The following is a 24,472-nucleotide window of genomic DNA, read 5'->3' on the forward strand; positions in this document are numbered from 1 at the left end:
CCTCCTCTGATCCAAAGAAAATAACCCTCACCTATTCAATCTTTCTTCATAACTAAAATCCTACAGTCCAGACAACATCCTCCTAAATCTCCTCTGTACCCTCTCTAATGCAATCACATCTTTCCCACGTGCTGCGACCAGAACTGTACGCAGCACTCCAGCTGTGGCCTAACAAGTGTTTTACATGGTTACAGCATAAAATCCCTGCTCTTGTATTCTGTGCCTCTATTAATAAAGGGAAGTTTCCCGTATGCCTCCTTAAACACCTTATCTATCTGTCCAGTCATCTTAAGGGATCTCTGGATATGCACATCAAGATCCCCCTGTTCCTCTGCACTTCTCAGTATCCTACTATTTATTGTGTATTCCCTTGCCTGTTCGCTGTCTCCAAATGCATTAACTCACACTTCTCTGGGTTGAATTCCATTTGCCACTGTTCTGCCCACCTGACCAGTCCATTGATATCTTCCTGCATTCTAAAGCCTTCTTCTTCATTATCAATCACTGGGACAATTTTTGTATCAGAGAACCATAGAAAAAATATAGCACTGAAGGAGGCCATTCAGCCCGTTGTGTCAGTGCTGGCCGAACAAACTAGCCGCTATCCACATTCCAGTACCTTATCCATAGTCTTGCAGGTTACAGCATTTCAGGTGCACGTCCAGGTACCTTTCTAAAAGAATTGAGGGTTTCTGCCTCCACCACCATTCCTGCACTCACTTCCAGTCACCCAGCACCCTCTGGGTGAAAAGGTTTTTCCACATGTCCTCTCTAATCCTTCTACCATTCGCCATAAATCTGTGCCCCCTGGTAATTGACCTTTCTGCTGGGGGAAACAGGTCGTTCCTGTCTACTGTATAATTTTCATTATAATTTTGCACAACTCAATTAAGTCATACCTCAGCCTCCTCTGTTCTAGGGAAAACAACCCTAGCCTATCCAATCGTTCCTCATAGCTGCCACTTTTCTGCCCACTCAACCAAACGATTGATATCATTCTGCAATCTATGGTTATCGCCTTCACTATCAACTACATGTCCAATTTTTGTGTCATCCGCAAATTTCCCAATCATGCCTCCCACATTTAAGTCAAAATCATTACTATATATACCACAAACAGCAAGGGACCCATCACTGAGTCATGTGGAAGGCCACTGGAAATAACGTTCAATTGTCAAAACATCCGTCTACTATTACCCTTTGATTCCTGGCCCTGAGCCCTGTATCCGATGGGCTTTCATTTTTCTGACCAGTCTGCCACGTGGGACCTTGTGAAATGCCTTACTAAAATTCATGTAGACCACTGCACTACACTCATGAATCCTTCTTGTTACTTCCTCAGAAAACTCAATTCTGTTAGTAAGACATGACCTTCCCTTAACAAATCCATGCTGACTATCCCTGATTAATCTGTGCCTTTCTAAGTGGCGGTTTATCCTGCCCCTCAGAATAGATTCTAACAGGTTGCCCACCACCGAAGTCAGACTTACTGGCCTAAAGCTATTTGGCATATCCCTTGCACCCTTTTTAAACAATGGTACAACATTCGCAGACCTCCAACCCTCTGGTATCTCTTCTGCATCGCAGTGGTTAGCACCGCAGCCTCACAGCTCCAGCAACCTGGCTTCGGTTCTGAATACTCCCTGTGTGGAGTTTGCAAGTTCTCCCAGTGATTGTGTGGGTTTCCACCAGGTGCTCCGGTTTCATCCGAGAGTTAAAGACTGACAGGTTAGTAGATAAATTGGACATTGTAAATTGCCCCTAGCGTAGGCAGTTGGTAGGAGAATGGTGGGCATGTGGTAGGGAATATGGGATTAATTAGGATTAGTATAAATGGATGGTTGCTGGTCGGCACAGACTCGGTAGGCCGAAGGCCCTGTTTCAGTGCTGTATGACTCTTTAATATCTACTCTTTCCTCCCTGGGTTCCTTTAACAACCTGGGATGCAATCCATCCGGCCCTGGCGAATTATCCAATTGCAAGGATGCCAGACCCTCTAGTACTTCCTCTCTTATTAGGCTTATCGTACCTAATATTTCGCACACCTCCTCTTTAACTACAATATCTGCATCAACCCTCTCCTTTTTGAAGACAGAGATAAAAACTAATTAAAGAACCTTGCCCACATCTTCTACATCCACGCATAAGTTCCCTTGTACAACACTGATCGGCCCTACCCTTTCCATAGTTAGCCTCTTTCTCTTAATGTAATAAATCAATTTCTGGGTTTCTTTGATTTTCCAGATAGTAAGAGTTTCTATAGATATTTAAAAAGAAAAAAGTTAACAAAGTCAACGTTGGTCCTATAGAAAGTGAGTCTGGGGAATTAATGGATAATAAGGAGATGGTAGATGAATTGAACAGGTATTTTGCATCGGTCTTCACTGTAAAGGATACAAGTAACATGCCAGAATTAGCTGTAAATCAGGAAATGGAAGGGAGGGACGAACTCAAGAAAATTACAATCACCAAGGAAGTAGTACTGAACAAATTGTTGGAGCTGCAGGCTGAAAAGTCCCCGGGTCTTGATGGACTTCATCCTAACGTCTTATAAGAAGTGGCTAGTGAGATAGTTGATGCGTTAGTTTCAATTTTCCAAAATTGCCTAGATTTAGGGAAGGCTATGCTGGACAGGAAAATAGCGAATGTAACTCCTTTATTCAAAAAGGGAGGGAGACAGAAAGCAGGAAACTACAGGCCACTTAGCTTAACATCTGTCTTAGGGAAAATGTTATAAGCTATTAATAAAGAATTTATTGCAGTGCACTTAGAAAAATTGAAGGTAATCAGGCAGAGTCAATACGATTTTCTAAAAGGGGAATCATGTTTAACCAATTTATTAGAGTTCTTCAAGGGAGCTTGCACTGCAAGAGGCTATTGCATAGCCATGGTCTGTTGTATTCAAAAGGCTATGACATTTCTTCATGCTATTGCTCTGCTACTCTTAGAGACTATTGCATTGCATGCTGCCTTTTCACTAAGAGTGGCCTGTTTCAGTGCTGTATCACTCTAAGAGTTACATGTGCCCTGGATAAAGGGGAACCGGTATTGTACTTCCACTGTGCAGAAGGCATTTGGTAAGGTGCCACAGCAAAGGCTATTGCAAAAAATAAAAGCTCATGGTGGGAGGGTAACATAATGGCGTGGATAGATGGTTGGTTACCTAACAGGAAACGAAGAGTCATAGTGGGTCATCTTCTAGTTGGCAAGATTAAACCAGTGATGTGCCACAGGAATCTGTGCTGGGTCTCCACTTTCTACATTTTAGATAGATGACTTGGATGAAGGGAACGAAGACATATTTGCTAAATTTGCTCATGATGCAAAGATAGGGAGGAAGGTAGCTTGTGAAGAGGACATAAGGGATATAGATAGGTTAAGTGAGCGGGAAAACATCTGGCAGATGGAGTATAATGTGGAAAAGTACGAAGTTGTCCATTTTGGCAGGAAGAATAAGAAAGAAGCATATTGTCTAAATTGTGAGAGATTGTAGAGTGCTGAGATGCAGAGGGATTTGGGTGTCCTGGTGCATGAATCACAACAGGTTAGTATGCAGGTACAACATGTAATTAGGAAAGCTAATAGAACGTTATTGTTAATCGTGAGGAGAATTGAATACTAAAGCAGGGAGGTTATGCTTCAGCTATACAGGGCATTGGTAAGATCATATCTGGAGTACTGTGTACAGTACTGGTCTCCTTATATAAGGAAGCATGTTAATGCGCTGGAAGCAGTTCAAAGAAGGTTTATTAGCATGATACCTGTAATAAGCAGGCTATCATAGATTCATAGAGTCGCACAGCATAGAAACAGGCCCTTCGACCCACCGCGTCCATGCCGACCATAATGCTTATCTATAATAATCCCACCTGCCTGCATTAATTCCATATCCCTCTATCCTTGCTCATTCAAGTACCTGCCCAGATGTCTCTTAAATGTTGCTACTGTTCCTGCCTCCACCACCTCCTCAGGCGGCTCATTCCAGATACCCACTATTCTTTGTGTGAAAAATTTACCCCTTTGATCCCGTTTAAATCTCCTCCCTCTCACCTTAAATCAAAGCCCTCTCATTTTAGTCACCCCTACCATGGGAAACAGACTCTGGCTATCTACCCTATCTATGGCAGTTATAATTTTATATACCTCCATCATATCCCCTCTCACCCTCCTTCCTTCCAGTGAAAACAGACCCAGCCTATCAAATCTCTCTTTATAACACAAGCTCTCCAAACCAGGCAACATCCTTGTGAATCTTTTCTGCTCCCCCTCCAGCTTAATCACATCTTTTCTGTAGTGCGGCGATCAGAGGTGCACACAGTACTCCAAATGCGGCCTAAACAACGTTATATACAACTGTAACATGACGTCCCAACTCTTGCACTCAGTGCCTCGACCAGTGAAGGCAAGCATGCCATACGCCTTCTTCACCACCATGTCTACCTGTGTTGCCACTTTCAGAGAACTATGTACTTGCACCCCACGGTCTCTGCTCAAGAACACTCCCCAGGGCCCTGCCATTCACTGTACATATCCTGCCCTGGTTTAACTTCAAAAAATGCATCACTTCACACTTGTCTGCGTTAAATTCTATTTGCCACTCCCTTGCCCACTTTCCCAGTTGATCTATGTCCTGTTGTAACCTTAGACAACCTTCTTCACTCTCCACTATACCACCACTTTTGGTGTCATCTGCAAACTTACTAATCATGCCCCTTACATTCACATCCAAGTCATTAACATATATGACAAACAACAGAGGGCCGAGCACCGATCCCTGTGGCAGACGACTGGTCACCGACCTCCAATCTGAAAAATAATCCTCCACTACCACACTCTGCCTCCGATCACCAAGCTAATTTTGTATCCAATTTCCTAGCTCACCCTGTATTCCATGTGTTCGAACCTTCTGGACCAGTCTACCATGCGGGAACTTGTCAAAGGCCTTGCTAAAGTCAATGTAGACAATGCCCATCGCCCTGCTCTCGTCAGTCGTCTTGGTCACCTCCTCGAAAAACTCAATCAAATTTGGGGGACATGATTTCCCACGCACAAAGCCATGCTGACTATCCCTAATCAGACCATGCCTTTCCAGATGCATATACATTCTGTCTCTCGGAATCCCTTCCAATAACTTTCCCACCACCGATGTAAGGCTCACCAGTCTGTAGTTCCCTGGCTTATCCTTGTTGCTCTTCTTAAATAAATGCACAACATTAGCTATCCTCCAGTCTTCCAGTACCTCACCTGTGGCTAACGATGATACAAAAATCTCTGCCAGGGCCCCAGCAATCCCCTCCCTTGTTTCCCAAAGCACCCTAGGAGACACCCGGTCAGGTGCTGGGGACCTAGCCACCTTAATGTGCTTGTAAACCTCCAACACCTCCTCCTTTGTAATGTTGATATGCTCCAGGATATCAGTGTTCCCTCCCTTGAACTCACTCGCTTTCATGACTTTCTCAACGGTAAATACAGACGAGAAATATTCATTTCAGACCTCGCCCATTTCCCGTGACTCCACACATCGATTGTCACACTGATCCTCAAGGGGACCTACTTTCTCCCTTGCTACCCTCTTACTGCACAGTGGCGCAGTGGGTAGCACCGCAACCTCACAGCTCCAGTGACCCGGGTTCAATTCTGGGTACTGCCTGTGTGGAGTTTGCAAGTTCTCCCTGTGACTGCGTGGGTTTTCGCCAGGTGCTCCGGTTTCCTCCCACAGTCAAAGACTTGCAGGTTGATAGGTAAATTGTCCATTATAAATTGCCCCTAGTGTAGGTAGGTGGTAGGGGAATGTAGGGGATGTGGTAGGAATATGGGATTCGTGTAGGATTAGCATAAATGGGTGGTTTATGGTCGGCACAGACTAGGTGGGCCGAAGTGCCTGTTTCAATGCTGTATCTCTACAAGAATAAATGTTGTCCCCTCTGTGCCTTTCAACTTTTTGCATCCCAGTTGATATTGGGGTAGTTGAAGTCCCCAACTATTATTGCCCTGTAGTTTATGCACTCAGAGATTTGCCTACATATTTGTTCTTCAACCTCCTTCTCACTATTTGGGGTTCTATTGTACACTCCTAGTAGTGTGGCAGCCCCTTTTGTATTTCTGAGCTCCAACCATATAGCCTCATTTGATGACTCATTTTAGCATATCACCCCTCCTCAAAGCTGTTATTGATTTCTTAACTAACAATGCTACACCCCTCCTTTTTTTATCTCCTTCTCTAGTCCTCCTTAAAACCATATATCCAGGGATGTTGAGCTGATATTCTTGCCCCTCTTTAAGCCAAGTTTCCATTATAACAATAATATCGTGTTGCCATGTGTCTATCTGTGCCCTCGGTTCATCGGCTTTATTTACTATACACCTTGCTTTTAAATAAACAACCTTTAACACTGCCAAATTCCTGTGCTGCACACTTTTTAACGGTTGCTTCTTCTGTTTTTCAGAGTCACTCGCTAATTTTTTACCTCCTGTTCTCTGCCTTGAAATTGTCCTATCTCAGGCAGCGCTCAGGTTCCCACCCCCCCCCCCCCCCCCCTGCCAAGGTAGTTTAAACCATCCCCAACAGCACTAGCAAACCTTCCTGCAAGGATATTTCTCCCAGTCCTGTTCAGTTGCAGACCATCCTTATTGTACAGGTCCCACCTTTCCCAGAACTGATACCCATGCACCAGAAATCTGAAGCCCTCCCTCCTGCACCATCTCTCCAGCCACGCATTCATCTGGTGTATATTCCTATTTCTATACTTACTAGCATGTGGCCTTGGAGTAATCCAGAGATTACAACCTCTGAGGTCCTGCTTTCTAATTCCATTCCTAACTCTCTAAACTCTGCCTGCAGCACCTCATCCCTCTTTCTTCCTATATCGTTGGTACAAATGTGGACCATGACCTCTGGCTGTGCACCTTCGCCCTCCAGAATGCCCTGTAGCAACTCGCTGATATCCAAGTCCTTTGCATCAGGGAGGCAACATCCCATCCTCGAATCATGTCTGCGACCACAGAAACGCCTATCTGTTCCCCTAATCATAGAATCCCCTCTCACTATTGCTCTCCTGTCCTTTCCCCTCCCTCCCTGCATAACTGAGCCAATCATAGTGCTCTGGGCATGACTCTTGCTGTACTCCCCAGAGGAACCCTTTCTTCCATCGGTATTCAGAACTGAATACCGGTAGGAAAGTGGGATGCCCTCCAAAGACTCCTGCACTACCTGCCTTGACCTTCTTGGCTGTCTGGTGGCCACCCAGTCCCTCTCTGCTTGTGCTCTTTTAAGCACCGGGATGACGACTTCCTGAAACGTGCGATCCACTTAGATCCTGCCTCGCGGAGGCGCCGCAGTTTATGCCCTGTACATAAAAAAGGGACAAGTCCAATGAGGCCAATTACCGCCCCATCAGTCTAGACTCTATCATCAACAAAGTGATGAAAGGAGTCATCAACAGTGCTATCAAGCGGCACTTGCTTAGCAATAATCTGCACAGTGACGCTCAGTTTGGGTTCCGTCAGGGATACTCAGCTCCTGGCCTCATTACAGCTTTGCTTAAAACATGGACAAAAGGGCAGAACTCAACAGGTGAGGTGGGAGCGACTGCCCTTGACATCAAGACAGCATTTGACCGAGTATGGAATCAAGGAGCCCGCGCAAAACTGAAGTCAATGGGAATCAGGGGGAAATCCCTTCACTGGTTGGAGTCGTACCTCGCACAAAGGAAGATGGTTGTGGTTGTTGGAGGTCAATCATCTCGGCTCCAGGACATCACTGCAGGAGTTCCTCAGGGTAGTGTCCTAGACCCAAACATCTTCAACTGCTACATCAATGACCTTCCTTCAATCTCAAGACAAGAAGTGAGTAGCCCGTATGGAACTCAAACTAAGCATCACTGAGCAGATTATTGTGAAGCAAGTGCCGCTTGATAGCACTGTTGATGACCCCTTCCATCACTTTGCTGATGATTGAGAGTCGACTGATGGGGCGGGAATTGGCCTCACTGGACTTATCCTGCATTTTGTCTGCAGGGCATACACTGTGGCAACGCAGAAAACTGATGTTTGCACAATGTTCAGCACCTTTTGCAACTTCTCAGATACTGATGCAGTCCATGCAGAAATGTAGCAAAAGCTGGACACTATCCAGGCTTGGGCTGATAGGTGGCAAGTAACATTCGTATCACACAAGTGCCAGGCAATGACCATCTCCAACAAGAGAGAATCGAACCATCTTCCCTTGAAATTCAATGACATTACGATCGTTGATTCCTCCACAATCAACATCCTAGGGGTTAGCATTGACCAGAATCTGAACTAGAGTAACCACATAAATACCGTGGCTACAAGAGCAGCTCAAAGGCTAAGAAACCTGTTGCATGTAACTCGCCTCCTGACTCGCCAAAGGCTGTCCACCATCTACAAGGCACAAGTCAAGAGTGTGATGGAATATTCTCCACTTGCCTGGATGGGTGCAGCTCCAACAACGCCCAAGAACTCGACACCATCCAGGACAAAGCAGCCTGCTTGACTGGCATCGCACCCACAAATATTCACTCACTCCACCACTGACGCACAGTGGCAGCAGTGTGTACCAGCTACAAGATGTACTGCAGCAAGGCACCAAGGCCCCTTAGAGAGTACCTTCCAAACCTGTGAAGTGCACCACCTAGAAGGACAAGGACAGCAGATGTCTGTGAACAACACCACCCGCAAGTTCCCCTCCATGTCACACACCATCCTGACTTGGAACTATATCGCCGTTTTTTCACTGTCGCTGGGTTCAAATCCTGAAACTCCCTTTCTAACAGCACTGTGGGTGCACCTACACCAAATGGACTGCAGCGGTTCAAAAAGGCAGCTCACCACTACCTTCTCAAAGGAAATTAGGGATGGGAAATAAATTCTGGACTAATCAGTGACGCCCACATCCGATGAACGATTAATCATAACGACCCATATCCAATCCTTCACTTGGAAGACTGTATTGACAGAGTGGGTAGTGTCATGTTTCTTACAAAACTAGATTTGTTAAAGTGATGCTGGAAAGTTTCTTTAACAACCCTCGTTAGAGAAATGTCAGCTTTTGTCTCACTTGACGAGTTATTACAGTGCCAAGTGATATCATACATGCTGGGATGTGCTCCAGAAACCTTTCAAAGGCTAGCGAACTCAGTAGGAGCCAGTGTTCCTAACTTCGTTGTTTACCTTGCTGATGAGCTGATCTATAGTGACACTTAGAAAGAATACTTGAAGCAACTGGGGGCCTCTTTTTGCAAGACTGCAATTGGTTGATTCGGTGACTGCATTTGTGGGGAAAAAATGCCAGTCTATTTTTGACTTTTGCTGCCCGATCACTTAAAGATTGTCCACATTTCAATGAAAAGTAATGTTATCACAGATGCTTTATCGCGAATTTAACATTGTTTGAGTCATATGAGTGCAAGGATGATACAAAACAAAACTGTATTAACTATAGTTAAAGAGTGAATGGGGAATGAGTGTGAAAATGTGTTTTAAAATGTTTTCAATATCTTTTTTTTACATTGTCGTGAAACGCATTTAAAATGGCATTTCATTTCTCCAAGGGTGGAGGTGTTTCGATATTGCCTCTGTTCCTTTTGTAAAATATGTTGTAAAGGACTTATAGTTGAATTAAGTACTTTTATTTATCTGGAGATTGCTGAACTTGGTGGGTTTTTTTTAAAGGAAGGTTAAAACAAGATTTGAGACTGAGTGAAATGTAAATAGACTGGAAGGCATCTGTGTCCAAATAACCCAGCAGGGCTTGTGCTTCTGAATTGGGAATAGATGTTTGCAAAAGACCGACAGGCCAAGATTTATGGTTGTCATGTGACTTGCTTCTGAACAGTTTGGCTTCATTTGAACAGTTACAGAAAGTCAGTTGCTGCGTGCCTACCAGGAGAAGACAGCTGATATCTTTCTCTCTTGAAAAGAATCCATCCATCAAGTGTGTTTACTATTCCTCCTGCATTTAAAGAAACCTTTCCTGTTACATTGCTGCTCTAAGACCTAAGAAAATCCTTTTTGCGGCTTCCTGTGTAAAACCTGACTGTAGGTTTCTGTGCTGCAACTTCTGGAAATCCCACAAACTGATCGTCAACATCGCCTGAAAAAAAAACTCATTAACTATGGGCACTGCGCCAAGACAAAGCATATATTTCCATACCTTCTTTTCAGCCGAAGAGGTTTATTTTAATTCTTTCTATTTATTTGTAACTACTGTAAACTGTAAACAAAAATTCCTTTTATTTTTACTGGTTAACCTGCTGTGTATGTGTACGCGTGTGTGAGGGCTAGGATAGATAAGGGGCTTTAGCATTTCAATATGTATGTATGTTCTGCTACATAATTGGTGAAAATTTGGTTTATAATAAACTGATAATTTTGTTGTTTATTAAAGAAACCTTGTTGGTGTGCTTTATTCTGGGAAAAATAGATTATATGTTTCATTCTTTCAATAAGTGGGAAAATAAACGTTGTGACCTAGGGAGGAGTGGGACTCCTCGTGCACTTCTCCCGCCTCGTAACAATAGACTATGTCCAGGTTCCCTAGATTTTTGAAGACTGAGTGTTGATCTCATTGAAAATATAACATTTCTAGCGGTCTTGACAGATTAGATGCTAGAAGGATGATTCCACTGGCTGAGCATTCTGGAACTAAGGGTCACAGTCTCAGAATAAAGCATCAGCCTTTTAGGATTGAGATGATGAGATAGTTCCTCACTCAAATGGTTGTGAATATTTGGAGTTCTCGACCTAAGAAGGCTTTGGATGCTCAGTCCTTAACTATAAACAACACAGAGTCGATAGAGATTTGGATACTAACACAATCCAGTGACATGGGGAATCGTGTGGAGAAATATAGATTAGGTAGAAACTCAGTCATAATCTTATTGAATGGCAGAGCAGATGGGAAGAGCGGAATGGCCCACTGCTGTTCCGAGTTCTCATCTTCTCATTTATTACTGCCCCCTGCAGAGCGACATAATTTTCCCTGGTACACATATTGGGCTGGATTGAACTCATAGAATGCGTGCCACAGGCAAAACAGCTGTCGCGATCTTAAGTGGGCAGCGGCTCATTTAAATAGCTGGGGCGAACCGCGCTCCAACCACGTGGATGGGGCGGGCTGTTAATCACTGGCAATGGCATCAGCGCCATTTTGAAAGGGCAGCCAGTCCTGCTGGCAGATTAAAATTTTTGAAGAAAGATCTCCCAAAATTCAATAAATAAATTTCTTTTGCCCCTTTCCCATCCCCATAACAATTACAATAACTATTTTCCCTTCTGCCAAAACACTTACCTTTTTCATCTGTCCATCTCCCCTCTTCCCCCCACCCCCGCCCAAACTGCGCAAATTTTATGGTCCGGCTCTTCCCCCTACACTCATTATGTGTATTTGATCGGGTCCCTCCTCAAACACGGATGAACTTATATCCCCCTGCCCTCCCCACAAATGTGCACCTCCTTTTCCCACATCGGGATCTGAACACGCAGGAGTGCCGGCGCCCCGCCGAAGATCACAGCAGCCCCTCAGATCTCAGGTAGGTGCATTCGCATTTATTAATGTTATTGATTAGTTATTTGAATTGTGGACCTGTTGCCCAGCGGCAGGGGGCCGCCACGGAGCCCGGCCCTTCCGGCGTCGAGATCCATGGCAGCACTCATCTGGAGCCACTTTCATCTCCCTCCTCACTCTCGCTATGGTCACGACGTCCAGCCCATTATGACTATCGTTGTTGTGGCATTAATTCTTCATTTTTTTCCCCATTATATATGACATTAGAACAAATCAAATCTTTGGGAAACAGTTTAAGACCTGGCAAAGATTTCACCGCAAGAGAAAGTTGGCTAAAAATGGGTCACCATATTGTGGAAAGACAATTCTTTTGCCTACTGAATTTATTGCATGCAATAAGAAATGTTATCAGTATAATCCAAGTTGAAGAGTTATAGAGCCTCATACTATTAAATTTTATTCCATTGATTAGTTTAAAATGAACTTCATATTCATTAAAATGAACAGAAGGCACACATCTGAAACTCGATCTTTTTAAATGCCAGTGCTGGCGTTCAATGCTGGAGTTACCAAAACGATCGTCAGCTGTTCCCTTCTCAAACCAGTTTCAGCGCCTTTCTCTTTGTATAAAACTTCTCTCAGCCTCTGGATCCAGTTATATTAATTGTTGCTTCCATTATCTTCCCTCTAAGATTGTCGTGAATTAAGAACTTTCGAAATTATCAGTAATGAGCCCAACATGTTGCTGCCACTTACAGATGGAGCCGAAATTCTGAACAAGAACAGACATTCCGTGGTTTCAATTCAGGCCGAATTCATAACCCAGAATACAAATGGAGGTTACAGTAGTGAAATGGAGTATTCAGATTTTTCCATTCAGTGTTGTTCTTTATCTTAATCCTATGTAGCCAGTCAGTTCCCATTTCCCTTATTATGTTACCTTCAATGACCTAAATTATCTCCTAGCCTATTCGAAGAAAAGCAGCTGAATTGTCACCGGTGTCCTGGCCAATACTAATCCTACAATCAGCATCACAAAAATAGATTATTGTCATTATCAGATTGCTGTCTGTGGGAGTTTGTTGTGGGCTAATTGGCTGCTGTGTTTCCCATTTGACATCAGTGACTAGCTTTAATAGCACATCGTTGGTGGTAAAGCGCTTTGAGACGTCCTAAGGTCATGAAAGTCGCTATATAAATGAAAACCTTTTCCTTTTAAGCGTCCAGACCCAGTTCTACAATTACCAGTAGTAAAGTGCAGCATTGTTAATAAAGTATTAAAATATTAGCTCATGTTAGAGGATCGTGGACTGGTCAACGCCACAAGTTGATGGTACAACCAATTATTCTACCCACCTTATTGTTTGACAAACAAGGACTCCGCTCATGATAATCCAATACTCGTGCACAGAAAGTAGTTTGGTTTCATAAATTTGCAGCGCCATTTTATCTGGTATCTAATCAATATGCATTAGCAATAGAAGCAACTACATTTACAAAAAAGGACCATTTGGCCCATCGATATCTGCACCAGCAATTTGATGAAGAAAGTAAGAAAGAATTTGAGTTTATGTAGCTCCTTGCAGAACATTGGGACCTCCCAAAGCAAACAGTGGGATTGGTTTTGGATGGTGATACCAATTTAAAACAATTACCACTGCCTGTTCTCTACCCTTTGCCCTGCATTGATGCAAACTCAACCCTCTACCCCACTCTCTCCTCATAGCCCTGTACCAATTCCAAATAAACCACATTGCTTCACTCCCTACACGGCCCTATATCAATTTAAAACGAATCCGACTACCCCGGTCTCTCCCCTTAGCCCTGTAATAATTTAAATGTAATCTCATCCCCATGTTCTCTCCCCATAGAAATCCAAAAGTAATCCCACTGTCCACCCTCTCCTTACGGTCTTGTATCAATTGTTACTCCACAGGTCACAGCACATTAATAAAGCTTCCCCACATACCGAAAAATAGCCAACTTTAACACTTCAGAATTAAGCACATCAAACCAGATTTCTTTGAATAACAACAAAATTAACCATTTATTAGTAAATTAAATCTTAAACAATAATGAAATAAATCTATATATATGAAAATATTTTAACTTCTTATTCTTCCTAACCCTCATGCACACACATACATTCAAAAACGGTTAACTGGGGAAACGGAATATTTTGATTTGCAACTTTTGTTAGGAATTATAAAATAATTAGTTGTCACAGTCTGGTAGTTTATTTCCAGATCGGTGAGGTGTCCCAGAGTCAAATAGTAAGATGCCAGTCGAAATCTTTCCTGGCCAGATTAATGAACAGTCTGTGATGGGTAGTTGTAAAAAGCAATGCGTCTGCAGCAGGCGTCCCACAGATCTATCAGCAAAAGGGTGTAGCAACAGGTATACTTGGATTTTGAAATAGCAGACTAACATTATAATCTTTCTTGAGATTGCAGGATCTCCCCAAAACAGAGGCATAACAGGAATCACTCTTGATGCAGGGATTCTTGAGAGACTGCAAGCAATAGTAATCTGCCACACCCGAAGCACAAGATCTCCTCTCTCCAAAGCAATGTTCCTCCACAGAGTACAGAAACCCCTCTTTTCCTGGGTCTTTCCCTTTCTTTAGGCAGATGAAAACCACACCTTAAATGTAGAATTTCTTTCTAGGAGATGCAAGGTTTCTTTTGCCGAGAGGGTGGTACCTCTGTTCTGGCTCTTCCTCTCGTTCCAGGCAGACACAGCAACAAGGGTTTAGCTCCCACACATTTGGTTTGTAAATCCTTCCAAGTTCGTTTCACTTCATGAAGAAATTAGCATTTCACGTGATACAGGAATTATTTTTCAAGAGAAAGAGTTTCTGGGCTGTCTTCTTGGCAAGTCTTTAGCAACAGCTGAACTCAACCCAAAAGTGCAACTACCTTTTTGACAGTGAAGTCATAAGGCAGTCATAAATCTTCCTAGTTGCTTGGAAACAGGCCTTGCAGTCTGCACTCTTCAAACACCAAGTGTCAGCATTCAGTGTGCACAGAAGTCCCTTTTCCCAGCTTTCAAAAACACAGGATTCTTAGCTTTCAGCCAAAAGAAAAGCAAAACGCTTATGACACAAGCCAAAACCAATCGCATGACCATGTTCTTTCCCCAGAGGAATCCAAAATTAATCTCACTGTTCATCCTCTCCGCACAGCCCTGTATCAATCCAAAAAGAATCTCATCGCCATGTTCTTTGCCGATAGCAGTCCAGCACGAATCCCACAGTCCGTACTCTCGCCATAGCCGTATGTTCAATCCAAAACGAATCCAACTTTGCTGCCCCCTCCTTATAAACATACAGGAATCCTAAATTATCCCTCTGCTGCACAATCGTTCAAAAGGCCTGGATCAATCCTAAAGTTTCCCACACTTACCCATAGTGCTGCATCAATTCCAAAATAATTCCAGTCAGATGGGGTATGCACTATAATGCTACTCTGACTTACCAGAGTGATAGACTCTCCAGTACCAGAAATGTACACAGGATTGAAATATTGTCATCTTTATTCCAGATTTAATAAACAGCTACCAGGTCATACAGAAAAGTGAGATGACACTCTTTCCATCATCGCAGGGCGAGACGTGGGACAAAGATTTAGTTCGCCCTTACATGGAGATTTCCATCTGTAGCAGAGAAACTCAAACACCTACAGAACACTTCTTAAGCGGCTGAGAAATGAATTAACTGTAAACTGTAATGTATCATTTGTACAGTAAGGACAAATTTCAGTAAAATTGGGATATTTGTATCTCTGGTGAAGGGATGTCACCTGTCACTAAATTGGGATGTTTGTGGCCCTGGCACAGGGAGGTCACCTGTCAGTAAATTCGGATGTTGTTGTCTCTGGTACAGGAAAATCACCTATCAGTCAATTAGGATGTTTGTGTTACTGGTACCAGATGGTCAGCTGTTAGAAAATTGGGATACATGTGTCACTGGTGCAGGAAGATCACCTGTCAGTAAATGGGGATGTTGTGTCACTGGTACAGGAAGGTCAACTGTCAGTAAATTGGGATGTTTGTTTCACTAATGCAGGAAGATCACTAACCTCATAGAGCACCACAACACCTCTGAAGCCACTGAATTTTTACCTTTACAAGGTAAGAATTTTTACCTTTACAAGGTAAGAATAAGGCCATGGTTACTTTGGAGGTCATAAAACATGGAAACGTTTCGCATTGTGATTTATCACTGTTGAGGCTAGAGTACTTTTCTGTTTCCTGGACTGTTGACATGTTGCATCAGTTATTATATTATAATGATAAATTACTGTTGGGAATTATTCTTTTCTCTGTATAATTAATTTAACAATTACATTTAGTGGATATTTGGCAGCGTTCTTCAACTCCTCTCTGAATTTACTCTGAATCGCTGCATAAATAAATGTGTTGGTGCAAGAGCTCAGAAGCTGTAGCATATTTCCGGTTTCCTGGAGAATAAATTTGGGATCACTGAAGCTTTTAAAATCGTAATTGTTTGTGATGCGCACATGTAAGAACTGTATAACATACATCATCCACAGGAGGATGAAACTGCCCGAGATGGTGAAGAGTAAAATGATGGACTTTCGTCGGCTCTCCATCTCTGGGTCACTCTGATTCGCTCCGTTGTTGTGGGTCCAGAGTCTCCTGCGTGCCCTGTTGGCTGCTACAATGTGTCCAACGGTCAGAGCATTGAGCAAAAGAATCAGAAGGAATGGGGCACACGGGGTCAAAATACGGTCAAACCAGTCATATGCTGACCATAAGGGTGAAGTATACCGGATATCCTTCAGTTGGCAATACCACGGGACATTGGCAATGATGTAGATGGGCTCGTGTATAAAGTACCAAGGGATATTGATTAAACAGCCCAACGTGCAGACCGTTCCTATAACCATGGCCGCCGTTTTCTCAGTGCAATATTTTATTTTCAGCTTCTTGCAGCAAATTGCCACAAATCGATCAAAGGTGAAAGTGACCGTTAACCATACGGAATTGACTCTAGCTGCATATGTTAGCGCAATGCTGAGACTACACACCGGAGTAATGGACAGGAAACTACCTGGAAAATAAATACCACTGATCCGGTTTAATATCACAGCTGTGATAATGACCAGTAGATCCGCCACCGCCATGGATACCAGGTAGCGGGTTATACATCCCGAGAGGCCACATTTTCCTCGGGACAAGATCAGAATAGCTACTAAATTAGCTGTAATGAAGAGAGAGAAAGAGAGATAAGAAATTATAGACTAGAGCACCAGCATACCTTAATAGATATTATATAAAGTTTACAACTTTGATGTTTAAAGAGATGGGACCTGATATAATCATCATAAGGTGGAGGTGAGAGAGCACGGAGGTCTCGGATGAATGAAACGTCTTTTAGATTAGATTAGAGATACAGCACTGAAACAGGCCCTTCGGCCCACCGAGTCTGTGCCGAACATCAACCACCCATTTATACTAATCCTACACTAATCCCATATTCCTACCAAACATCCCCACCTGTCCCTATATTTCCCGACCACCTACCTATACTAGTGACAATTTATAATGGCCAATTTACCTATCAACCTGCAAGTCTTTTGGCTTGTGGGAGGAAACTGGAGCACCCGGAGAAAACCCACGCAGACACAGGGAGAACTTGCAAACTCCACACAGGCAGTACCCGGAATCGAACCCGGTTCGCTGGAGCTGTGAGGCTGCGGTGCTAACCACTGCGGCACTGTGCCGCCCCAATAGTAAATCATAGTAAAACAAAATCCAGTCAAAAATGTGGAATTTTAAAATAAATTAAAAATGTTCTTTTGTATGATGATGAAAAAAGTTAATCAATATTCTGTACACTACACTTTAGGAATGATGTCTTCAGAGAGAGATCGCAGTAAAATTCACGAGAATGAGTCCAGGGATGACAGACTTCAGTCAAGTGGACAGATTGCAGAAGCTGAGGCTGTTCTCCTTAGAGAAGAGATGTTTGGGTGGAAATTTGGTCGAGGTTTTCAAACGTTGTCTCGACAGAGAAGCTATAGAGAAACTGTTAGCTTTGGCAAAAAAAAAGTCGAGAACCAAAGCAAACCGATGTCAAGTGATTGACAAAAGATCAAAGGCAACATGACGAACAAACGTCTTAAGCAATGAGTGGTTAGGACTGGAGTTCACTGCCTGGAAGGTTGGTGGAAGTAGATTCAATCCTGCGTTGCAGAAAGGAATTAGATAATTATCTGAAGGTTAAAATACAGAGCGATGGGGAAACGGCTTGTGGAGTGCAACTAGCGAGATTGACCTTGGAGAGAGCTAGCGAGGACATGACAGGCCAAATGACCCCCTTCTGTGCTGTAACATTTCTGATTCTAGTAAGTAATATATACAAACTTAAGAAAATTAATTAGGAAATATGAAGAACGCAGTAACTAATGTACTAAAGTCAAAGCAATTTAAAATGAATAGTACAACCAATGTAACAAAGATTCCAGAGTTTTGTTTTCATGTGACCTCCAGAGAGGTCTCTCACGATATTAGAATAATTGACAGGCCCAGCAGCCAGTCTGTCTGAGTTAGGCACCACAAACAACAGCAAGACTATTGCCCAGTTAATCCAGTACTAGCCACTTTGGTTGCGAATGGAATCTTGTCCAGAGCACCAGGAGGTCTGCTGCCCCTTCTTCAATAGTCTAACACAGGCCTTGACTTCCATTCCAATCGACTAACTGGACTTCCATTCCAATCGACTAACTGGGGCATTGGTTTAACGTGTCATGGGAGAACCACGGATCCAATAAACCAGCACTCCTTCAATGCTCCCTAGTATTAACCTGGAGAGGACTTACAATGATAACTCTTGAACTAAGAGGGCACGGTGCTACGAACTGAACTAAGGTCATACAACTGAAAATAAATACACGGAATTAATGGAAGTGTAGGTCAAAGACCATCCAACTACACTGGAGGAGGGGCAAATGGAGCCACAGTGTTGGACTTCCGGGCTTCATTCGGATTTGGAATAATATTAAGCAATTTAATTTGTCATTCAATCTGGCAGCAAACAATTTTGAATGCAAGAAAAATAATAATTCTATTCAATTCCTATAGTGATGTCTATTAATTGATGCCGCTTTTTTTTTCATGGCGTGTTCAAATCTATGACAGTCAGAAGATCATGCTCAGCATCCTTCTCTTCCACTGATATTATCTGGTGTCTCCAGTTCATTGGTGGGATTGGTTTTGAACAGAAGAGGGTGCCTGCATTTTGTGCAGTCTTAGGTTTGTTGGAGTGCACCGTTTGTCTCACAGCTGATGTACAGACTTTGAACATTATAATAGGATTGAGCCATCTGCTCCTTAGAGGGTGGCTACCAATCCGTTAGATCACGGTTGATCTTTATACTAACTCCATTTATTCATCTTGTTTCCGAAACCCTTAATATTCTTGCCTAACAAAAATTTATCAATTTGAAGTTTGATATTTTCAACTAAGAACTTAGGAACAGGAGTAGACCATTTAGTCCCTCGAGCCTGTTCTGCCATTCAGTGACATCATGGTAAATTTGCGACCTCAGTCCATGCACTCCACTTTTCTCCATATTCCTTAATACCTTGAGTTAACAACATGTTTCAATCTCAGATTTAAAATTAACAAATGATTTAGCACCAATTGACTTTTGGGAAAAACAGTTACGTACTTCTACCACCCTTTGCGTATAGAAGTGTTCCATAACTTCGCTGCTGAGAGGTCTGGCTCGATTTTGTTACTCTGCTCACTAGCCCTAGAACTGCTCAAAGATCGGAACTAGTTTCTCTCTATCTGTTCCCCTTAATACCTTGAAAACTGGGATCAAATTTACTCTTAACATTCTAAATTCCAAGGAATAGAAACCTAGTTTGTGTATTCTATCATTTATTTGACCCGCTGAGTCCAGATATCATTCTGGTAAATCTACCCTGCACTCCCTCCAAAGTCAATATATCCTTCCTGAGGTGTGTTGCCAGAACTGCTCATGGTATTCCAAAAGTGGCATAGCCAGTACGTTCTTTAACTGAAGCATAACTTCTAGCCTTTTGTATTTTAGTACTCTTGATATAAAGGTCAGTATTCTTTTTTTTAAAAATTATTTGCCGTACATGCTTGTAACATTTTGCTGATCTATGTACCTGGACCCCGAAGTGTATTTAGATCTCTACTTATTGTAGCTTTTCTCCATGTGGACAGTACCCTAATCTATACTTTTTGGGTCTAATCTTGATGACTTCACATTTACCAAGATTGATATCTATTTTCCACAGTTTTGCCCATTCAGTTAATCTATAAATGACTGTTTGGAATGTTATGCTTCCATCTACACTGCTTACGATGCTGCCTATCATTGTGTCATCAGCACATTTGGAAATGTGGCTTTTATCCCATCATCTAAGTCGTTAATGAACAAAGTGAATAGTTGAAGCCCCAACACAGATCCTTGCAGGACACCAATTGTCACATCCTGCCAATTAGATTACCAGTCCATTATCCCTATTCTCTGTGCCCTTCTACTCAGCCAGTTTCCGGGTCAATACATTTCCGTGAACTTCAATTTTTTCTAACAGTTTTTTTTTACGATAGACTTTATCAAATGTCTTCTGTACGTCCAGATATCTAACACCCATAGAAATTCCCCTGTCCATTAATTTAGTCATCTCCTCAAAAAAATCGAGTCAGATTCGTCAAACATGACTTACCCTCTCCAATCCATGCTGATGAGCTGCAAATCTTCACGATGTTCAGTCACCCTATTCTTAATTATGGTCTCTATCAATTTCCCGCCAACATATATTACACTAACTGGTCTATAATACCCTGGTTTGCATCTTTTACTGTTCTTAAATTGATTTCAATTCATTTCTAGCCTCAACAGAATTTTGGGAGAGAGATTTTCAACACCTTTTGTACTTCCGGTCTCACAGCTGAACAGCCTAGTGCTAATTTACAAATTATGTCTCCTTGTTCTGCACATCGCCACCAAAGGAAGTAGTTTCTCCCTGTCTACCTTAGAAAATCCCTTGATCAGCTAATCATTTCAAACACCTCAATTAGATTACCCCTTATTCTCAAGGGACTGCAAGACAGATTTATGCAACCTGTGCTAATAGTTTAACCATCTAAGCCTCAGTATCATTCGGGTGAATATGCACTGCATTCCCTCCTTTACCAATTACATCTTTCCTGAGGTGCAGCACAAAGAATTGTTTCTGATTGGGTCCAATCAGGTCTTTATACAATTATAGTATAACTTCCACCCATTGGCATTCCATCACTTTTGAAATAAATTTAATTAGATAATGTGTAACTTGCTTCAATACTTCACCTGGGACAGCAATAGCTGCAAGGGCAGTGTAGTAAATGGCATATACCAGTCCTGTGGGCGGAGCGTGCATCTTCTTTGAAAAAAGTGATGTCTATCCGAGATTCCACGTGCAACCTGTTCGATTATCAAAGATTTCCTTATTATACCTGACGTTATCCACACGAGACCCAATTAGATACCATTACCATTAATATTAGTTACAGTCATTGAACAAACAGCTTCGATTACATAACTATTAATTTTATTCACAGTCATTGACCAAACAAGTTAATACAGTCGATTTTACACTTATTTCCGATGCAATAAATTGAACAAAAAATGTTATGGTGTTTTAAACGAAACTTTCCGTCCTTTAGCAAAGGAGATCTATTGACCTTACGCGTTCTATCCTATATGTGACTCCAATCCCACACCAACGTGGTTGACTCTCCCTTAAGCGGCCAAGCAACACAGTCAAACAGCTAGAAAACAACAAATGAATAGAAGTGGCTCTATAATTTGGCTATGACATAGGTATCGAATTAAAACACAGAAAAGGCACAGCCAGATCATTCAATCCTGCAACGTCACTCGAACTAACATCTCGACACTAGTGTTAAATTTTGGAGCTTTGTCCCAAAGACTCTTTACCCAACAACGTGACGTAGTCATGTTCACAGAATAATATACATCAGACACGGTTTCTGGCTCCTTCATTATCATTCCTAGATTTGTCCTGTCCCAACGGTGGGACAGAGTGACCAGAAGTATAGTAAAGTGGTACAAAGTCAGGGAGATTGGGGGAGCTGGTGTGAGTGTGTGCTGTGGGGGTGGGGGAAGTGGCCCTGCGAGTCCTCACCATTAGGTCTGTACACCATGAGATCTCATGCCATCAGGTCAAACATAGGCAAGGAAACTTTCTGTCGACTACCACCCTCAGCTGGGGAATCAGTGATCCTCTATGTTGAACACCACGTGAAGGAAGTGTAAGACTATTAGGTTGCTAAAAGTAACTAACCAGCATACTATTTGTTAAAACCCAGCTATTATAAACTAACAAATGACTTATTATCATAAAGTAACACTTAGTTTTATTAGAACCCTTCTTTGTAGTATGAGAAAGTGGAAAATTAGGAAATAAGGCTGGGTATAGACAAGATGTCGAGGCAGAGGGATTCTGAGAGATTATGTCAAGTTTTAAAATGCTTACTTGCAGTAAAAATGTTCGACTGTGGGAAAGACAATAAAGACAGCTTCTGCGTAGATTTGTCTCGTAGTGAGATAAGGCATCCTCAAAAAGTAAAAGCATTGACTTACGGTAGTTAGCACAAAGACCCTTTTTCGTGTATTACTTGCGTAAATCCAAAAGCTTGGCAACCATCATTAAACGATGCTTGGTTGATTAAGAAAGGCATCCTTTAACACAAGACTAATCACTGATTGGGAGATGGGAGGGTTAACTGGAAAGCTGCCAGGATACATTGAATTCTGACCTTGGTACTGCAGGGTGGAGAACAACAATGATAGACAAGAGAAACTGCGGTAGAAAAAGAGAGAGCGAGAGACAGAGACTGAGAAGCTTGAGGACCCAAAGTTGCAAGAGGAACTAGTTGGGCATTCTACCATCCAGTCTCCAATATGGGTGGTACCTGTGTTAGACTATTAATCACTGCCTAAGTTTGTGACTAATAGTTTCTCGAAAACTGAACAAACTTGTCATTATCCTTGCCTCAATAAAGTCGATTCACAACAAGGTGTTGTGCTGCCAAGTCTGTTCCCACCTTAGAAAGGGTATAGAACACCTTATCTTATCAAATCTTACAGAAGCAATGAGGAGGGTAAAGGTTTAGAATGAATTCAGGCTGGGGAATTTCAATATCCATCACCAAATGTGGCTCAGTAGTATCACTAATGCCGAGATTTCCGAGTTCTGAAGGGCATATCTTCTAGACGAAGCTTGCAGCCAGTTTTGAGCGAACAAAACAATGGCATTTTCTACTTTAATGACTATCGTGTATGACTGAATTGGTAGGCGTGACCACTGCACAAGTCTTGGGGGCGGCAGTTCCCATCTTCACACTGGGGATATGCATCATCGTGTTGTGTGACACTGGCACTGTAGTTAGCGGGGTAGATTAAAACTGGATCTTGCAGCTCCACGCTGGACTTTATTATGACCGAGGCTGGAGGAGTTCACTGCTTATTCTACGCCAATTCTCCACGGGTCATAACATATATTTACAATATCAAATTCAGTTAATAAATTTCCAACTGACATAACCTTGATAGATTTTTGGGGAAGAGAGTTCAAGATTTCCGCTGCACTTCCTTTGAAGAAATGTTTCCTGACATCATCCCTAAACGGCCTAGCTTTTGATCAGCGACTATGCACCTTTGTTCTGGACTCCCTTGCCACAGGAAATAGCGTATCTATATCCAGCCTATCAAATCCTGTAATCACTGAAAAGTTTCTTCTATACCACAGAGAATATAAGCCTCGTCGATGCAAAGTGTCCTTCATTTAATCTTTTTCGCCCTGATATTATTCTGGCGCTTTTGTGCTGCACCCTCGCCAAGGCCAATATATCCTTCCTGAAGACTGAACCAGCTCGAGAGGCTTAATGGTTTATTTCTGCCAATCGCACAGATCCAATAAAGCACAGAAGTACCGAGTTATGTGTCAGATTTGACAACAACATGAGCCCTGGTCACATCACCATTACCATCTACTTCCACCTCAGTAACATTGTCCGAATCTCTCCTGCCTGAACCCATCTGTTGTTGCACCCACATCCATGTCTTTGCTACTTTTAACCTTGGCTGTTACAGTACGCATCTAGAAAGCCTCCCAACTGACACTTTTAGTAAACTTGAGGCCATCCAAAACCCTACTGCCCATCTCCTGTACCACACCAAATCCTGCTCAGCCAGATGCTCGCTGAACTATGTTAGCGCCCAGTCAAGCAACACCTTCATCATTAAATCCTCATCCTTGTTTTCAATTCCCTCCATGGCCACTGCAATCTTTTCCAGCCGACATATTTTTGAGCCCTCTTTGCTCCTCCAATTCTGTCTTCTTGCTCATCCTAAGTTTAGTCACTCCAACTTTGGTGTCCATACCTTTAGCTGCCTGGCACCTTTGCTCAGAAATTAACTCCTGAAACCTCTGTGCGCCTTTCTAACTCTCCCACGTCTTTTAAGTTGCTCCTTAAAACGTATCTCTTTCGTCAAGCTGTCAGTCATTTGTCCTGATCTTGTTGATATCGCGTCATGTGGCATGCTGTTGAATTTTATTTTTTTTAAGAACATTACAGCGCAGTACAGGCCCTTTGGCCCTCGATGTTGCGCCGACCTGTGAAACAATCTGACCTACACTATTCCATTTTCATCCATATGTCTATCCAATGACCACTTAAATGCCCTTAAAGTTGGCGAGTCTACTACTGTTGCAGGCAGGGCGTTCCACGCCCCTACTACTCTCTGAGTAAAGAAACTACCTCTGACATCTGTCCTATATCTATCACCCCTCAACTTAAAGCTATGTCCCCTCGTGTTTGCCATCACCATCCGAGGAAAAAGACGCTCACTATCCACCCTATCGAACCCTCTG

General features: G+C 42.6%; 1 protein-coding gene across 1 annotated transcript; it reads right to left on the reverse strand.

Annotated features, from left to right (window-relative positions):
- Positions 1-15,837: 15,837 nt before the first annotated feature.
- Positions 15,838-20,953, reverse strand: LOC137348804 (probable G-protein coupled receptor 139). The gene is made up of 2 exons (XM_068014048.1): positions 20,884-20,953; positions 15,838-16,751 (listed from the first exon to the last, which is right to left on the reverse strand). Exons 1-2 carry the CDS (start codon positions 20,951-20,953, stop codon positions 15,838-15,840), a joined length of 984 nt encoding a protein of 327 aa, XP_067870149.1.
- Positions 20,954-24,472: the final 3,519 nt, after the last annotated feature.

This window comes from Heterodontus francisci, chromosome 34, assembly GCF_036365525.1.
Source record: "Heterodontus francisci isolate sHetFra1 chromosome 34, sHetFra1.hap1, whole genome shotgun sequence".
NCBI classification, from domain to species: domain Eukaryota; kingdom Metazoa; phylum Chordata; class Chondrichthyes; order Heterodontiformes; family Heterodontidae; genus Heterodontus; species Heterodontus francisci.

Coding starts and splice junctions, on each gene's coding strand:
- LOC137348804 (XM_068014048.1), bottom strand. CDS start 20,953: ATGCACGCTCCGCCCACAGGACTGGTATATGCCATTTACTACACTGCC. Junction 16,752..20,883: donor TGCAGCTATTGCTGTCCCAG/GTGAAGTATTGA, acceptor TCTTCATTACAG/CTAATTTAGTAGCTATTCTG.